Source organism: Hippopotamus amphibius, chromosome 11 (genome assembly GCF_030028045.1).
Source record: "Hippopotamus amphibius kiboko isolate mHipAmp2 chromosome 11, mHipAmp2.hap2, whole genome shotgun sequence".
Classification (NCBI taxonomy): domain Eukaryota; kingdom Metazoa; phylum Chordata; class Mammalia; order Artiodactyla; family Hippopotamidae; genus Hippopotamus; species Hippopotamus amphibius.
In genome coordinates, this window is record NC_080196.1 from 40,723,572 (window position 1) to 40,739,082 (window position 15,511).

The 15,511-nt window shown below is 43.0% G+C and overlaps 2 protein-coding genes across 7 annotated transcripts in view; one reads left to right on the forward strand and one right to left on the reverse strand.

The window, feature by feature from the left end:
- Nucleotides 1-2,632, reverse strand: part of MAPK14 (mitogen-activated protein kinase 14) — a 73,471-nt gene extending 70,839 nt beyond the window's left edge. For 5 of the 6 annotated variants that reach the window (XR_009048044.1, XM_057699414.1, XM_057699412.1 and 2 more), the window contains exon 1: nucleotides 2,502-2,632. Coding sequence is in view for 4 of the 6 variants with exons in the window: in XM_057699414.1 (XP_057555397.1) it covers nucleotides 2,502-2,617 (116 nt within the window). In the remaining 2 variants the exon portion in view is untranslated. Of the gene's footprint in view, nucleotides 1-1,634; nucleotides 1,653-2,501 lie in introns of those variants that run through there. The other variant, XM_057699417.1, reaches the window with a different exon arrangement.
- A 369-nt stretch (nucleotides 2,633-3,001) lies between these two features.
- The window catches only part of SLC26A8 (solute carrier family 26 member 8), a 66,529-nt gene continuing 54,019 nt past the window's right edge, over nucleotides 3,002-15,511 (forward strand). The window contains 3 exon segments of the mRNA XM_057699410.1: nucleotides 3,002-3,489; nucleotides 5,442-5,764; nucleotides 11,587-11,773. Of these exon segments, the coding sequence (XP_057555393.1) occupies nucleotides 11,589-11,773 (185 nt within the window). The 5' untranslated portion in view covers nucleotides 3,002-3,489; nucleotides 5,442-5,764; nucleotides 11,587-11,588.

A 15,511-nucleotide genomic window follows, 5' to 3' on the forward strand; every position in this document is an offset into this window, starting at 1 on the left:
CATTATTTCGGTGACGCTGCATTCCTTGAAATACTTTCAGAGATTCTTTTTTGGAACAGACTTCAGATCCAGTTCTACAAGTCACACAGGAAATTCTGTGTCATTACTTTATGGTTACAACTCCTGTTTGACCTCAAACAGTATCATCAACCTGGCTGCCTAATCTTTTTCACCAGACTTGAGTCCAAATTTTCTAAATTATTTGGATTCAATTTGATTTTGTCATTTCCTAAAATCAAATCTGCTCTCAAAAAAATGAAGATAGTGAAAAAAAACACTCCAAAGTCGATTCTAAGAGAAGTTAAAAAAAAAAGTTTTCTGCCACACCTGAAAGTTGCTAATGGAACTGAACAACTTCAAATAATTACCCTGAGTGAGATAACACTTGTAAATCTCAATTCTGATATTTTCAATCCCAAATCAGTTACATTTGTTTGTGGTCAACTGTCACATAATATCAGCTACTTTTCTCCACCAATATGCTACAAGTTACACTTTATAGGTTACCAGAACAGAACTGCCTCCATGGAAAGGCACAAGAAACTTAAAAGTGGTAGTCTCTGAACAAAGGAACAGCACAATTGGAGAATGAAAAAGGAAAGGAAACTTTTCACTATCTTTTTATACCTTTTGAATTTTATACAATGTGAATGTATTACCTACTTTAAAAAACCTGTTTAACAAAACTGCTTCCAAGTGTCAGATATTGATGGTTTCTATAAACCAGAAAAGTATAGTACAAAAAAAAAAAAATGTGGAGTTCATTTTAATGACACTTCCCTGTAAATCTGGATCTCCTGTGCCAAGGCAGAGCTATTCACACCAATGGCAGGGAAACTTTGCAAGTAGTTCGTTTTAAGTTCACTAAACTCCCCATAGTTGAGCTATTCTGCTGTATCACTCCATTAAACTTTAGACATTATGGAAACAAAAACTCAGTACCACAAAAATTAACGTGCCAATGCAAGAATGAAAAATGGAGGTAAAATTCATGAGCAATGATCCAAACACATCTTTGAAAATTAGCAAATCAACAGCACACTATAAAAATGGAAAAAAGATGTCAAGCATAGTGCCATCAGCAACATAACTTCAAGCAGCTTGAACTAGAAAATGCAATATGATCTGTTGCTGGACACAATTGCACAATCTCAATTACCCAGAAGATTCTACCAAACAGGAAATTCATGCTGGGGCTTTAAGAAACACAGGAATTATACTTAAAGATTAACAAGTCTAAAAGCCTGGAATTTGTGGCAAAACAAAAAAATAACTTTGTAGACCTCTTTTCAAATGATGCATGCATGGGAATTACATGAATTAGCTTCAGATCAGAGGCTCTCAAACTACAGTACATCTAAAATATAGTGTATAAAACCTCGGAAGTTAGAAAAGTTAGTGAAACATTTCAGGTCTGAAAATTTAACAATATTATTTAATTGAAAACACATTCACAGTGTGAATTAAAGCTGAAAAGTGTCTCTTCCCTCCTTTGCTATATATTCCACATCCTTACGAAAAGCAACGTGTACCTCAGGCTCTGAGTGTAGATAAGCTCCCTGAAAACTCTCTAAGGGACTTTAAAAACACGGTATTTCACAAGAATTATCGCAATTAAAAAATATTTACGATACCTCCCAGCACTGTTAATAACTTTTTCATATTGAGAGCGTCCAACGGATCTGAATCTCACTTGCTCCAAAGGAGAAAATTGTTTTGTTAAACAATACTTAAATGAGCAGTGCTATGTGACTAATCAGTGAGGCCGCCAGTTTCTCAAGCTGCAGTGTGTTTGCAGGCACTACCACCCACCCCCCACTAGGCGAAAAGGAAATAGGCTTTCAACTGAATCGGAAACACACCACTCAAGCTGGCACAGGGCTCACCGAGATAAAGTCGGTATTTTAAGCTCTATGGATAGCTGCTAATTCAAGTGCGAATTCAAAAAGAACGCTTCTCAAAACTGGGTTTCCACAGAGGTTTGCAAAAAAAGCCGGGACTGAACGCCCTTCGTCTTCAGTTTTGTTCAGATGACCGCAGCCTCCCGGTCGAGCTTTGCCCTTCTGTTTCTCTGGGCAGCTCCCCGGGCTCGGCTGCTCCGAGGGCAGGCTCCGGCGCCCAGGGTGGACACATCTCAGGACAGAGTCCTTCTGCTCGATGCCAGCAGGGAGAACCCCAAAGAGGGCCCTCCGTTCCTGCCCCCAGAGCAGCAACCCAAGAAGGGAACGCGCAGGGTGCGAGCCAGGGCCGGGCTCCAGCACCATCACCCACCGCGCACCGTGGACCTGCATCCTACACACAGCTGACCACCTACGTGGGTGTGCAGAGTGAGGGGTGCAAGGGGTGCAGGGAGTGCAGGACACGGGTTGAGGGGGCAGGGATGCCCTCCCCCAAGGAAAATTCCTGCCGCCTGGTGCATTGCTGAGCCGTGGGGGCAGGCCTGGCTCTGGGGCATAAAGGGCCACCCAGCCCACCGAGGCCCCGGGCCCGGTGACACTCACCACACGGAGCCATAAGCGCCAGAGCCCACCGGGGACAGGTTCTGGTAACGCTCGGGCACCTCCCAGATTGTCTTGTTCAGCTCCTGCCGGTAGAACGTGGGCCTCTCCTGAGACATCTTCCAGCGGTGGCCGCGGGGCGAGGAGGTGGCCCTGCGGGGCCCCGCCTGCGCCCGCACCCGCTTCCCGGACCTCGTCGCCCACCCGGACGGGCGGGGACCCTGCGCTGGGTGCCCGCGCAGGTGCTGCTGCTGCGACCCCGACGGCTCCCGCGCGCGCGCGCGCGGCCCCTGTCAGCCGCAGGGGCTGGACGCGCCTCAGTGACGGGGGCGAGCCCTGCTAGGGGCAGGGGCGCGCTCCGGAGCTCAAGGCTGCGCCCGCCAAGCTCTCCCTGCACCCTCTCCAGACCAGGCCGACTCCCGGCTGCGCGGCGGGGCTACGGCTCCAGCTGCAGCACCCGCAGAGGTTCCAGTGGTCGCCGTTCCAGAGCCAGCGAACAGGAGCCTCCCGCCGTACTCTCGCGAGAACAGCTCCCGGCCCTCTCTGCGAGCCGAGATTTTACCCAATATGGAACCTGCCCGCGGGAGGGGTTTGATGAGGAGAGACGACGGGAGGAGCAATTCTCGCGAGAAGAGAGCAACAGCTGGCCCGCAGAGGCAGGAACTCCTAGGGACTACCCTTAAGGGCGCGAAGGCGGACCCGGGAAGGGGATAAACTGACACCACATGCCGCGTGCGCCCCACCGTGGTCGGCGGGACAAATGCCTGGCTCCCTGGTGGAAAGCGACTTTGACAAACAAGGTGTTGGGAAAAGAGCCAAAAGACCTTTGAACTGCGGGTAGTCACCAGCAGCCGAGCACCTGCTCAGCAGAACCGCCAATTTCCAAGAAATTACTTGCATAAGAAAGAAAAAGTCAGAAAGCTGTTGCAGTCTCATCTTCTCAAGGACATATGGCTTACTCTTCGGAATTCTGACGAAATCTGTCCCAAAGGTAAATATTAGCCCAGAATTAAGGTTGAGGTTTTCCACCCAAACTCTTCTAGTACTTCTCAAAATGTTATGTGTAGGAGAATCACCTTGGGAATTTAAAAGTGCGTATTCCCAGGATCCGCAGTGAGTTTTATTGGATAGGTCCGTGATGGGCAGCAAGAATGTGCATTTTTTTTTTTTTAAGAATGTGCATTTTTACAATACGCCCCAGGTAATTTAGATTCAGGAAAGTCCCTGGTATCTCCCTTTGAGAAGCGTTTTTAAACCAATACCCTGAAGGTTTGAAACTGATTCCTATCCTGAAGAGCTTCCAGCGAAGAGGATTTTAAGAATTTTAATCATGCCTCTCAGAGTGAGAACAGTGCAGAGTGGTCTTCGGGCAGTGTTGTATTGGGCAAGTCAATTGACCTTTCTTAGACCTTAGTTTCGGTTTTTGCAAAAGAGAATTCCTGCCCCACATTCCCACCTGAAAGCTAAGCAAGATAATAAATGTGAATGGGCAAGGTATTATAACCCCATACCTTCCCACCATTGTTAACCTATTCCTACGCTAAAGCTTGTTACAATAAGTAGAATTGGACCCTATCTTATTCTTAGTCATTTCTTTTAGAAATAACTGGGTTCAAGCCAGGACACTTCTCATCACTATCCATGATTATTCTTTTTTGTGTTATGCATCCCTTGGAATGCTCAGACTTTGCCTATCTTGTCCCAGCATCTAGCACAGTGCCTAGAACATAAAAAGTACTCCATAAATATTTGTTGAACGAATTATGAACAATGACGGACCATGATCTCAATTTAGAAGGCGGTGCAGGATCCTCAGTTCTCCTCAAAGAAAAATAAAATAAAACTCAAAACCAGAGTCATGGGTGATTTGTGGAAAGCTTTATTTGGATTCAATGTGATTTAGCCTGGATTTTCTTGCCTACGAAGACAAGTTGCTTAAAAATGTTCCAGTTGCTGTATAACAAAGGGAGATCAATTCGATGATGGGTGATGCCTTAGAGGGCCAGGACAGGGAGAGCCGGAGGGAGTCGCGGGAGGGAGGGGATATGGGGATATATGTATAAATACAGCTGATTCACTATGGTGTACCTCAAAAACTGGTACAAGAGTGTAAAGCAATTATATTCCAATAAAGAGCTGAAAAAAAATTGAAATTAAAATAAATAAATAAAAATGTTCCAAGCCAACCTGCAGGTTAGACAGCTTTCTAAGAAGTATCAGAGGTTGAAGGAGGAAGTGAGAGCAAAAAATGCAACTGTAAAGATATGAGTGGTAGCAGTGGGGAACTGAAGTGATGAATGGATACAAGGGAGGAAACCTGAAAGTAGGAATTCAAAGAAACTCATATATTTATCCAACATGTTGGGATGATGAAATGAGAATAACCAAAAGGGTTAAGATGAGCAACACATTCACTCACTTACTCAACAAATATGTCTACTAGGTACCAGGCACCTCTGATGGAAAAATGATTAAAAAGCAGACAGTTGTTGCCTACCTGGAGCTTACAATGCACAGTGGGGCAATCATTCAGTTATTCAACACAAATTTATTGAGCACTTATTAGATCTACCACATTGCTTTAGGCACCAATGATACAGCAGTTAAAGAGATAAAAAATCCGTGCCCTTCTGGGGATGAGACAAATTACAAAAAGGAATAGGTAAAGTGAACAATACATTAGACATTATTAATACAGAAATCAAGCAAGTGTAAAACTGCAACTGGGCCAAGCAGGAATATAAGGCATAGTGAGAGACAGCGACTGGGATTGAGCCTCAGAAGGAGGTTAAGGGCGATTGGAGGCGGGGAGCAGAGCAGGAGACCTGGGCTGGAGAGTGTCCAACAGTGGGAGCTTCCAGGCTTGTGGGTCTGAGCGTTAAGGTTGGAGACCTCGGTGACCCTCTAGCCTCCAGTTTCCTCCCGCGTCTTCTGTCCCCGCAGGGTCGTCGGGAGACTTACGTGAATTACAGCCCGGGAAGTGCGGGGCGCGAGGCCGGGTATCAGGGAGCCGTCGAGAGCCGAGGGCTGGGTGACACAGGTAGCCACGGCCCAGGTAGGCTTCTCCCTGCGCCCCACCCCGGCTGCCCAGGCTCCACTTCCTCGCCCGCGCTCTCGTCCCCCGCCCGCCAGAACGCCCGCGGGCTCGGCCGCAACGGCTCGGGAACCGCCGGCATCCGCCGGCATCCGCGTCCACGGCGCCGCCGGCCAGGCCGGAGCTGCGTCCGGCTCCAGCGCCCGCCCTCCCGCCGCGGCCCGGGAGCCAGGTGAGCCGAGGGAGCAGGGGAGCCGCCGCCGGCGCCGCCCGGGGCGAGGGCTGCGGAGGCCCTAACCCCCCGTTACACTCGGAAGCCCCAGAGCGGGGTCCGTGGCGGTCGCCGTATTTAGGCAGTGACTGAATGACGGCCGTCCCTGGGAGCTTCTCTCTCGGAGGTGTCGTCTCCACTTTTGAAAAGCCGCGTGACACAGCAGTGAGGAGAGACGGCGTGTGCGTCAGGCAAGCCGGGTCCTCCCACACTCCTTGGTCTGAGTTGTCAGAAGCCCCAGAGCTGGTCTGCTGCCCGAGCCCCACCTGACCCGCCATCCATCTCCTCCTGAGGCCTGACGGCCCAGACGCCCCTCCTCCTTTCAGACCTCACTGCTTTTGTTCATTTTGTTCCTTCTGACTGAGCCCCCACTCGCACCTCTCTTGGCCCCTTTCCCTTCCTATCAGGTTCCCGTGCGAAGCCTTCTCCAACATCCCCACCCCAGGAACCAGTTTCTCTGCAACACAGCCCTTTGGTAATACTCTCACCAACTCGCATTAAAGGTAGATGTCTTTGTGTCCCATGGTCAGCTCCTTGAGGGCTGTCCTCTGATTATTCACCCCCAGCCACTGGACCGAGTGACTGAAAGATACTGAAAGCCATGCTCTTTGCTTGTGCCTTTTCCTTTTCCACATATGTTCCCCTCTAAAAGCGTAACATAAAAGTGTGACGGGCAAAGGGCTGTTGTTTCTGATGGAAATACAAATATTTATTTTGAAATTTTGGAAGTGAATTTTACCTTCCCGTGATTATAGAGAACATATGAAAGATGACCACGTGAGAGGAGAGAGAGTTTTGAAACTAAACTAAGGCTCAGGATTTCACATCTATCAGGTTAATAGGCAGAAAACTGTTGTATTTAAATATTTTATGCTTGGTTTTTAAAATACTTTCAACACATTATGTAAAAGAATTAATGGATGGCTGGTTGGATAGGGGTATGGGGGATGAAGGAGCTAGGTCAAAAGTGCCCATGTTAACTGTGTGCCCAATTTATCAGTGAGTGACCGAATAAAGATAATTAGCTACATTTACAGTGGTCTTCATACTTCATTGTGTATCAGAATCATCTGGAGGGCTTCTTAAAACAGACTGCTGGCCCATCCTCAGAGTTTCTGATTAATTTTGTCTTGCTCGGTTGGGCCTGAGAATTTGCATTTCCAACAAGTTCGCAGATGATGCTGATGATGTTTGTGGGACCAAGTAGGGGCTGAAGAGATTAACTTTTATTAGTAGTGAATCCAGATGCCCCAAATTATGCCACATTGGTAGAACATAAAAATAAAACCTTAAGTTGTTCAGACCACGGCCCACCCACCTAAATATTTTGTCTGATGGCAGGAAGCATCAGGGAATTGTAGGAGTCAGTAACGGAGATTCCCTCTTGTGTTGTGTCTCAGCTGAAAGGTCATTATCCCATCAGTGTAGTTTGGATTGCTTTCTTCTGAAATGAATCATCTTCTCCATGTTAAAGTACACCTGCCTCTTGTCAGTAGCAACGTCTGATCATCAGACCTTATAGGGAAGGGCCCTGCTAGTGCACGAAAACAAGCCAGTAGGGTTTCTGGAAAGTCAAGAAAAACAGTGGAACTGAAGAGATACTGGAGATGACTACTAAAAACAAAGCAAAACAAAATAATAAGGAAATTGTGTATTTTCCCTTGCTGCCTTTAGCCAGTCATATGATAAGCCTTTTGAAGACAACTTTCTACCTGCCCCTCCTAGCCATCCTGACTGTAGTTGGCCATCATGAGTGGTGACCTAATTGCCTCTCCCTTAGTCTACCATAATAGTAATGGGCTTCAACTGGTCTTTTTGCCTCTGTCTCCTTCTCCACACTGTCCAGTAAAACTTTCTCTGATGATGGAAATGTTTTATACCTGCCCTGTCCAGTACAGTAGCCCCTGCCACACATGGCCTTTAAGCTACTTGAAATGTAGCTAGTGTGACTAAGGAACTGAATTTTTCATTTATTTATTTATAATATTTAGACCACACCATGCAGCATGTGGGATCTTAATTCCCCAACCAGGGATCAAACCCGTGCCCCCTGCAGTGGAAGTGCAGAGTCCAAACCACTGAACAACCAGGGAATTTCCTCATTTTATTTTAATGAAGTAAAATTTAAATAGCCACAGGTAACCGGAGGCTACCATACTGGGAAGCACAGCTTCAGAGTATACCACTGACGTGATTCATCTTCCCAGAGCATGTTCCTGCACCTATTACTACTGCTTCTTGAACATTTTAAATAGCTAAAAAGTCCAGGTGCAGCCCAACATTCAAGACCCTCCAGGACTTCCCTGGTGGCTTAGTGGTTAAGAATCTGCCTGCCAATGCAGGGGACAGGGCTTCGATCCCTGGACGGGGAAGATCCCACATGCCACAGAGCAACTAAGCCCGTGTGCCACAACTACTGAGCCAGAGCTCTAGAGCCCGCATGAGTGCTGAAACTACTGAAACCTGAACACAGAGAATCTGTGCTCTGCAACAAGAGAAGCCACCACAATGAGAAGCCCCCACACCGCAATAAAAAGTAGCCTCTCTCGCCACAACTAGAGAAAGCCTGCATGCAGCAGTGAAGACCCAACACAACCAAAAAACTAAAGTGAATTAATAATTTATTTAAAAAAATATTCAAGACCCTCCAGAAGTAGGCCTCAACCTACTCTTTTGGGTTTGACACTGACTTTACTCAGACCTATTGAATTACTTGCCTTATATTATCTCTGTAATTTCATCCTGTTCTCTTCCTGAAATATCTTATTCTCATGCCTGCCCCCAGCTTAGCCAGAGCAGAGTTCAAATCATATCTCCCCCAGAAGGCCTTCCTCATCCCTCTAGGTTGGCATTATTAAAATCCTACCCTATAGGAGATCACATGGCATTAGATGTGGCATCTAATTTAGAATCACAAAGACCAGGTTCAGATTCTGGCTCTGCTGTTTAATAGTTGTATGACTGAGGAACTCACTAAACTCACGAGTAAAACGAGTATAATCGTCATCAGGGAAATAATACCTATCTCTTGAGAGGATGTGTGTGAAGAAGCTGGCATACGGCAGGCCAGCAATAAATGTTAATTCCTGCCTTTCCCACCTCTAAACTCTTATGCCACCATATTTTGGTGTTTTTATTCTACTAAATTGTAGAGTCTTTGTCTTTTTTTTTTTCTTTTTTTTTTGCTGTGCCGCACAGCATGTGCCACACAGCATGTGCCACATGGCACCCAAGATCTTAGTTCCCTGACCAGGGATTGAGCCCCCACCCCCTGTATTGGAAGCGCAGAGTCTTAACCACTGGACTGCCAGGGAAGTCCCAAGTGTTCGTCCTCTTGTATCCTCAGAGCAGCTAGCATTCAGCAAATGTTTGTGGAACACTAAATTAATAGGCCACAGGTGAAATAGCATTCTTCAGTCAGAAATAAATGAAAGCCAATACTGCATATGGTAGAAATTTATAAAATTGTGAAAATAAAAGCAGACAAACTTACCAAATCCTAGTCTGGTAGTTGGTGGCTACCTCTTGAAATATAAATGATGTAGACTGAAGACAATAAAATGCAATGCTTCTTTCCATAACTGAACTCATGAGATACAATACCTCCTAAGGGTGTGACAACAGAAAACATAAATGCTTTAGCTTTGAAAGAAATTCTTGGGATATAAACTATAATTTGTGACAGGAGGAGATGAGGATATTTTGCATCTTTAACAACAAGGCTCTGGGGACAGAGATCACGCACTGGTGGCTCACAGACTGAATCTAGCCTGCAGAGACGTTTTGTTAGATGTGTACTGTGTTTTTAAAGGTATGTAACTGACAACATTTAAAAGTCAGAAGATTTCACATAAAAATCTGGAATTATGGCTTCTCTGGGAAAAGATCAGATCTGGCCACATTGGGCCCCCCATGACCCATGGCAACAATTGCTGGAGCTGAGTAGCTGCAGCTGCCTTTCCCAGGCCCACTGTTTCTACTGTGCTTGATGTTCATACGTCGCCCGCTTCATGCCTGCTTCTTGCCACTTTCAGAAACAAAATGCTGGATTCTAGATCCTGCAACTAACCCAGGGTGGCAATTTTTATAACCTCAATATAATAAACGGATTAATTAGGCTCTTTTTAGTTGCCAGGAACAGATATATTCTAGTCATGGAAGTTTATTGTAAGATTACATAGGAAAAGTAAGGAAGACTGAATCAGTATTCCTATGGGTGGAGGAAAGAAAGGGAAAAATATTACTTCTGTTTTAGTGTACAGTTCTACGTGTTTGTTTTTTTTCCTGTAAGACACGAAATACTAATTCTCTTAAGTAATACATTGTAAAATCCCTCTTCCGTCCTTTTCTGTATTTCCCAACCACACTCCCATTTCTTTATTAAATTTGTGATGATTAGTTCATAAGTGTTATGCAGCACACTCCTGCTACCCAGTGCTTTAAGGGTAAACATACATTATATAACTATGGCCAAATTACCTAACTTTTCCAAAACCTTAGTTTTATCACCTATAAAATGGGTATAATCGTAGTACTAGGATTGTGGCTGGAATTAAAGGCAATAATTCATGAAAAAAATCTAGTGCGATGCTCAGTATATAGTAAGGGCTCTATAAATGTTGGTGATGATAAAGTTGCAGCTGCTGAAGATACAGGAGAATTCTATGTATGTTGCTGATACATTAAACTTGTTTGCAGCCTCACCTATAAAAGAACTATTTGTGTAATCTACATAATTTGAGTGTTTACCTATATATTTTATAGCTATGCTATATATAGATAGATACAGATATAGATGTAATTTTTTACACATTTGTGTGGAAGAATATTAGAGTTCATGCCTTTTTTATTATTCAAAAACACAGATGATCAAGCAGTTATACTTTCTCCCAGAGATGGATCTATATCCATCCTCATTAACTCTTTCTTCTCATTTTCTTTTAAAAAGCAGGATGATACTACAGATTTTTAAAGCTTAATGTGACCCTTAGAGATCATATGATCAAACCATGTCATTTTATGGACAAGGAAACTGAAATTCAGTTTCTAAGAAACTTGCCCCCAGTCATACAGCTGGTTAGAAAAACAGCCAGTGCTAGAACTCCAGAATCCTGATATCCTGTGCAGTGCTTTTTCTGCTACATCATGGTGCCACTAACTGGATACTTGACCATAATTCAAGAAATATTTGTCAAGGGCCTGCTGAGTGTGGGACCTTACCCTGGACCCTGGGGATACAGCCAGAAATAAAGTCCTGCCACTTGGATTTATATTTTAGTGTGGGAAACAGATAAAGAACAAATAGACAAATATTTAATCAAGTACTGGTAAGTTCTATGAAGAAAAGGGTAAAGGGATAATGATGGATGCTATTTTAGACAGAGGAGGAGTTAAAAGACACTATGTTGACCCCTTAACCCTTAGCAATTTCAGTGAAAATTGGTGATTATACTTTTACCTCTTAGTCTTTTCCCTGCAACATAGCAACATAATTGAATATAAAGAAAACTAGGCTTCCAGGCCGGACACTTGGGTTCTAGTCCTGACTCATTGTTCAACAGCCAAGGCTGTTTCAACTTCTGGGCTTTGGTTTCTCCATTTTGAAAATGAGAATAATATATACCTTGCTTTCTTTATAGGGTGGTTTTAAGTATAAAATTATACACTAAATGTGTTATGTAGATGTAAGGTACCATTATATGGAAATTTTATTTCCATAAAAGTGTGCCAGGGATCTAGATTTTTTTTAAACTCTTTTGTTTAACTTCTTTCCACTTATCCAGGAATGACGCAACCAGAGAGGCGCTTCCAGAGTTTTGGCTCTAGATATAGGCAAAATTCTTTCACTTATGATGTGAAGCGAGATGTGTACAATGAGGAGACCTTTCAACAGGAACACAGAAGGAAGACCGCTTCCTCTGGGAACTTGGACATCGACATCAGCACTGTCAGTCACCATGTCCAGTGCCGGTGCGTGTGTGCGTGTGTGTGATCATTCAGCCGCCACCAAGCTGGCAGCCCTAAAACTCTTGACGCCTTTGGTGCCTACTTGTGTCTTACTCCTCTGAATTCCTGTCATCAGAACCCTTAACTTATTGCATAATTTGTCTTCAGTTTTGTTTTGTTTTTTTGTGGTTTGTCTTATAGCACCTTTTTGGGGGTGGGGCTGTGTTGGGTCTTTGTTGCTACACAAACTGGGCTTCCTCCAGTTGTGGTGAGCAGGGGCTACTCTTTGTTGCGGTGCGTGGGCTTCTCATTGCAGTGGCTTCTGTTGTTGCGGAGCATGGGCTCTAGGCTCTTGGGCTTCAATAATTGTGGCATGTGGGCTCAGTAGTTGTGGCTCACGGGCTCTAGAGCATAGCTCAGTAGTTGTGGTGCATGGGCTAAGTTGCTCAGAGGCATGTGGGATCTTCCTGGCCCAAGGCTTGAACCCATATCCCCTGCATTGGTGGATTCTTAACCACTGCACCACCTGGGAAGTCCTGTAGCACCTTCCTGATTGTAAACTTCATGGGCGTAAAGACCTTGGCTGTCCCCCACAGCATCGAGGGATGATATTTAATAAATACATTGTTTAATTAACCACCATTGCCAGTCTTCTAACAACAGCAAAAGCAACATGGTAGACTAATTAATGAAAGGAGAATGACTATGTAAGTCCTATAGTTCAGGGACTCGTAACCTATTTTTGTGCTGTGAACCTTTAGCAGTCTATCAGAGCTTATGAACCTCCTTTCAGGATAATTTTTTTTTACATTTTTTATTGTGGTAAAATATATAACATAATATTGGTTGTTTTAACCATTTTTAAAGTGTACAAATTAGCAGCGTTAATGACATTCACAATGTTATGCAACCATTACCACTATTTCCAGAACTTTTTCATCACCCTGAACAGAAACTCTGTACCCGTTAGGCAATAACTCCCCATTTCCCCCTCCTCCAGCTCTTGGTAACCTCTCTTCTACTTTCTGTCTCTATGAATTGCATATTCTAGATATTTTATTTAAGAGGAATCATACAATATTTGCCTTTCGTGTCTGGTTTATTTCACTTAGCACGATGTTGTAGCATGGATCAGTACTTCATTTCGTTTTATGGCTGATGATATTCCATTGTATGTATATATCACATTTTGTATATGCATTCATCTGTTAATGGACACGGGTTGTTTCCAGCTTTTGGCTATTATGAATAATGCTACCATGAATATTGGCACAGGAGTATCCGTTTGAGTCCCTGCTTACAATTCTTTTAGGTATACACCTAAGAGTGGAATTGTTGGATCATATGATAATTCTGTTTAATTTTCCGAGGAATTTTTTTTCACAGCACCTGCACCATTGTGCATTCACATCCGCAAGTGTTCCAATTTCTCCATATTCTCTCCAATATTTGTTATTTTCCATTTTTTTAATTATAGCCATACTAGTAGGTATAAAGTGGTATCACATTATGCATTGTTTTGTTGGGGTTTTTTTTTGCATTTTCCTAATAATTAAATATGATGAGCCTCTTTTCATGTGCTTATTGGTTACATGTGTATCATTTTTGGAGAAATGTTTATTTACTTCCTTTGCCCTTTAAAAAATTAGGTTATCTTTTTGTTGTTGAATTGTAGGAGTTCTTTATATATTCTGGATATTAAACCCTTATCAGATATATGATTTACAGATATTTTCTCCCATTCTGTAGGTTGTCTATTGATAGTGTCCTTTGTACACAGTTTTAATTTTAATGAAATCCTATTTATTTTTTTCTTTTCTTGCTTGTGATTTTTATGTCATATTTAAGAAACTATTGTGAAATCCAAGATAATGAAGATTTTTCCCCTATGTTTTCTTCTAAGAGTTTTATAGTTTTAGCTCTTAAATTTAGATCTGTGATCCATTCTGAGTTAATTTTATATATGGTGTGAAGTAAGAGTCTGGCTTCGTTTTTTTCATGTGGCTATCCCATTTTCCCAGCACTATATGTTGAAGAGTCTGTTCTTTCACCATTGAATGGTCTTGACCAGAATATTTTTAAATGCATAAAATACACAGTATTATAAAGGAAACCAGTTATATTGAAATATAGTTATCAAAATATGAAAAAATCCAAAAATTATTGTATTTAATAATCATTGGCCTAACTACCATAATGTCTAAGTAATGATTAATATAAATGATATTTTAAGATATCTGCAGCAATTTTAATGTAATTTGAAAATATTTGTGATTCTGTTGGTGACGAAGTCAAGTTCTGTTGATACTATTGTGGTTTGTTGTCAATGTCATAACTGAAGGAAATGCTGCATTTCAGTTAGGAGGTTAGTGAAAATAAAGATGTAATTTTTCCTAAAGTTATATACCCCCATGAATTCTATCTAGAGACCCCTTGGTCATCCATAGACCTCAGGTTAAAAACCCTTTGTGACCTACAGCATGATATTAACCCTAATTACTCAGACTGTCCTCACTCACACTTCGGGTTTATTAGTCCCTCTTGTCCCTTGACTTATCACTCACAATTGGCATGAGTTAGATGACAAGTGAGGAAGGCCTCTATGCAGCCCTATTGCAGACCTTCCTCCTTCTGAGCCTTCTCCTTTGCCCATATCCTGCCTTGTGCAAGTTGTGGTCTTGGATGTCCCTCCCCTGTCCTATATCACAACTCATTTTTTCTGCTCCAGGATGGGTCAGAGGTCATATATCAAAGAGGGCATTTGGGGGCCGCATTGGCTTTGTCTCTACAAAAGGATAATCTTTTCCTGACTTATACCTCATCGTAAACAGGTACTACCAAAGAAATTTCAGCCTTATTCCCCTCCAGCTGCCCTATTCTGAGACACTTAAATCTGACCCGCACTGCTTCCCATGGGCTTTCACAGCAGTTCTTATTCCCTACTTCTAAAACATACAGTTATATCCACTTCAGAATTTTAACCTGAAAGGTATCACAGCACTGTGGTTAAGAGCAAGACTCAGAAGCCAGATTGCCTAGTGTTGAATCCCAGTTCTGCTGCTTCCCAACTGTGTGACCTTAGGTAAGCTATCCACGCCTCAGTATCCTCATGTATAAAATGGGAATGATAAAAGCTCCTACCTTATAAGGTAACTGTGAGGATTTAAAGAATATTTGGAAGCACCTAGCAAATAGTAAAACAAAAACAAAAACAAAAAACATATAATCTTAAAAACAGATGATTGAACCTGGTGTACCCCCAAAAAAATAAAATAAAATAAAATAAAAAAAAAAACAAAAAAAAACATATAATCTTTTAATATCATCTCTTCCTTTCTGCAGAAAACCTCATCTCTCCCTTCATTTTCTCCCTTGTAGTTAGCAACTGCAAATACTCGCTTTCTTTTAAAAAATCTCCCCTGTGCTTTCACATCAACTCTTACATTCCTCACTTCTAAGATGCCTTAACTAAGATCCAGATTCATATCGAATTGCTTCAATTTCTTTTCCTTTAACTCCTTCCTTGATTTTTGTCAGTCTTAAGTCCTCATTATTTTGTGTCCATTTTATTTTTTGCCAGGCCAAAGAGCTTTGATGACTCTCCCTAAGGTGGCTGGTCTTCTATCAAGTGGCACATGGAGAGGAAGGGACACTGGACCAGTCACAGAAACAAATGGTCCCAATGCCATGCTCTATTCTCCACTATAGATGGCCATAATTGGAGACAGCACATTCTCCACACCTGCGTAGCACCCAGGGATT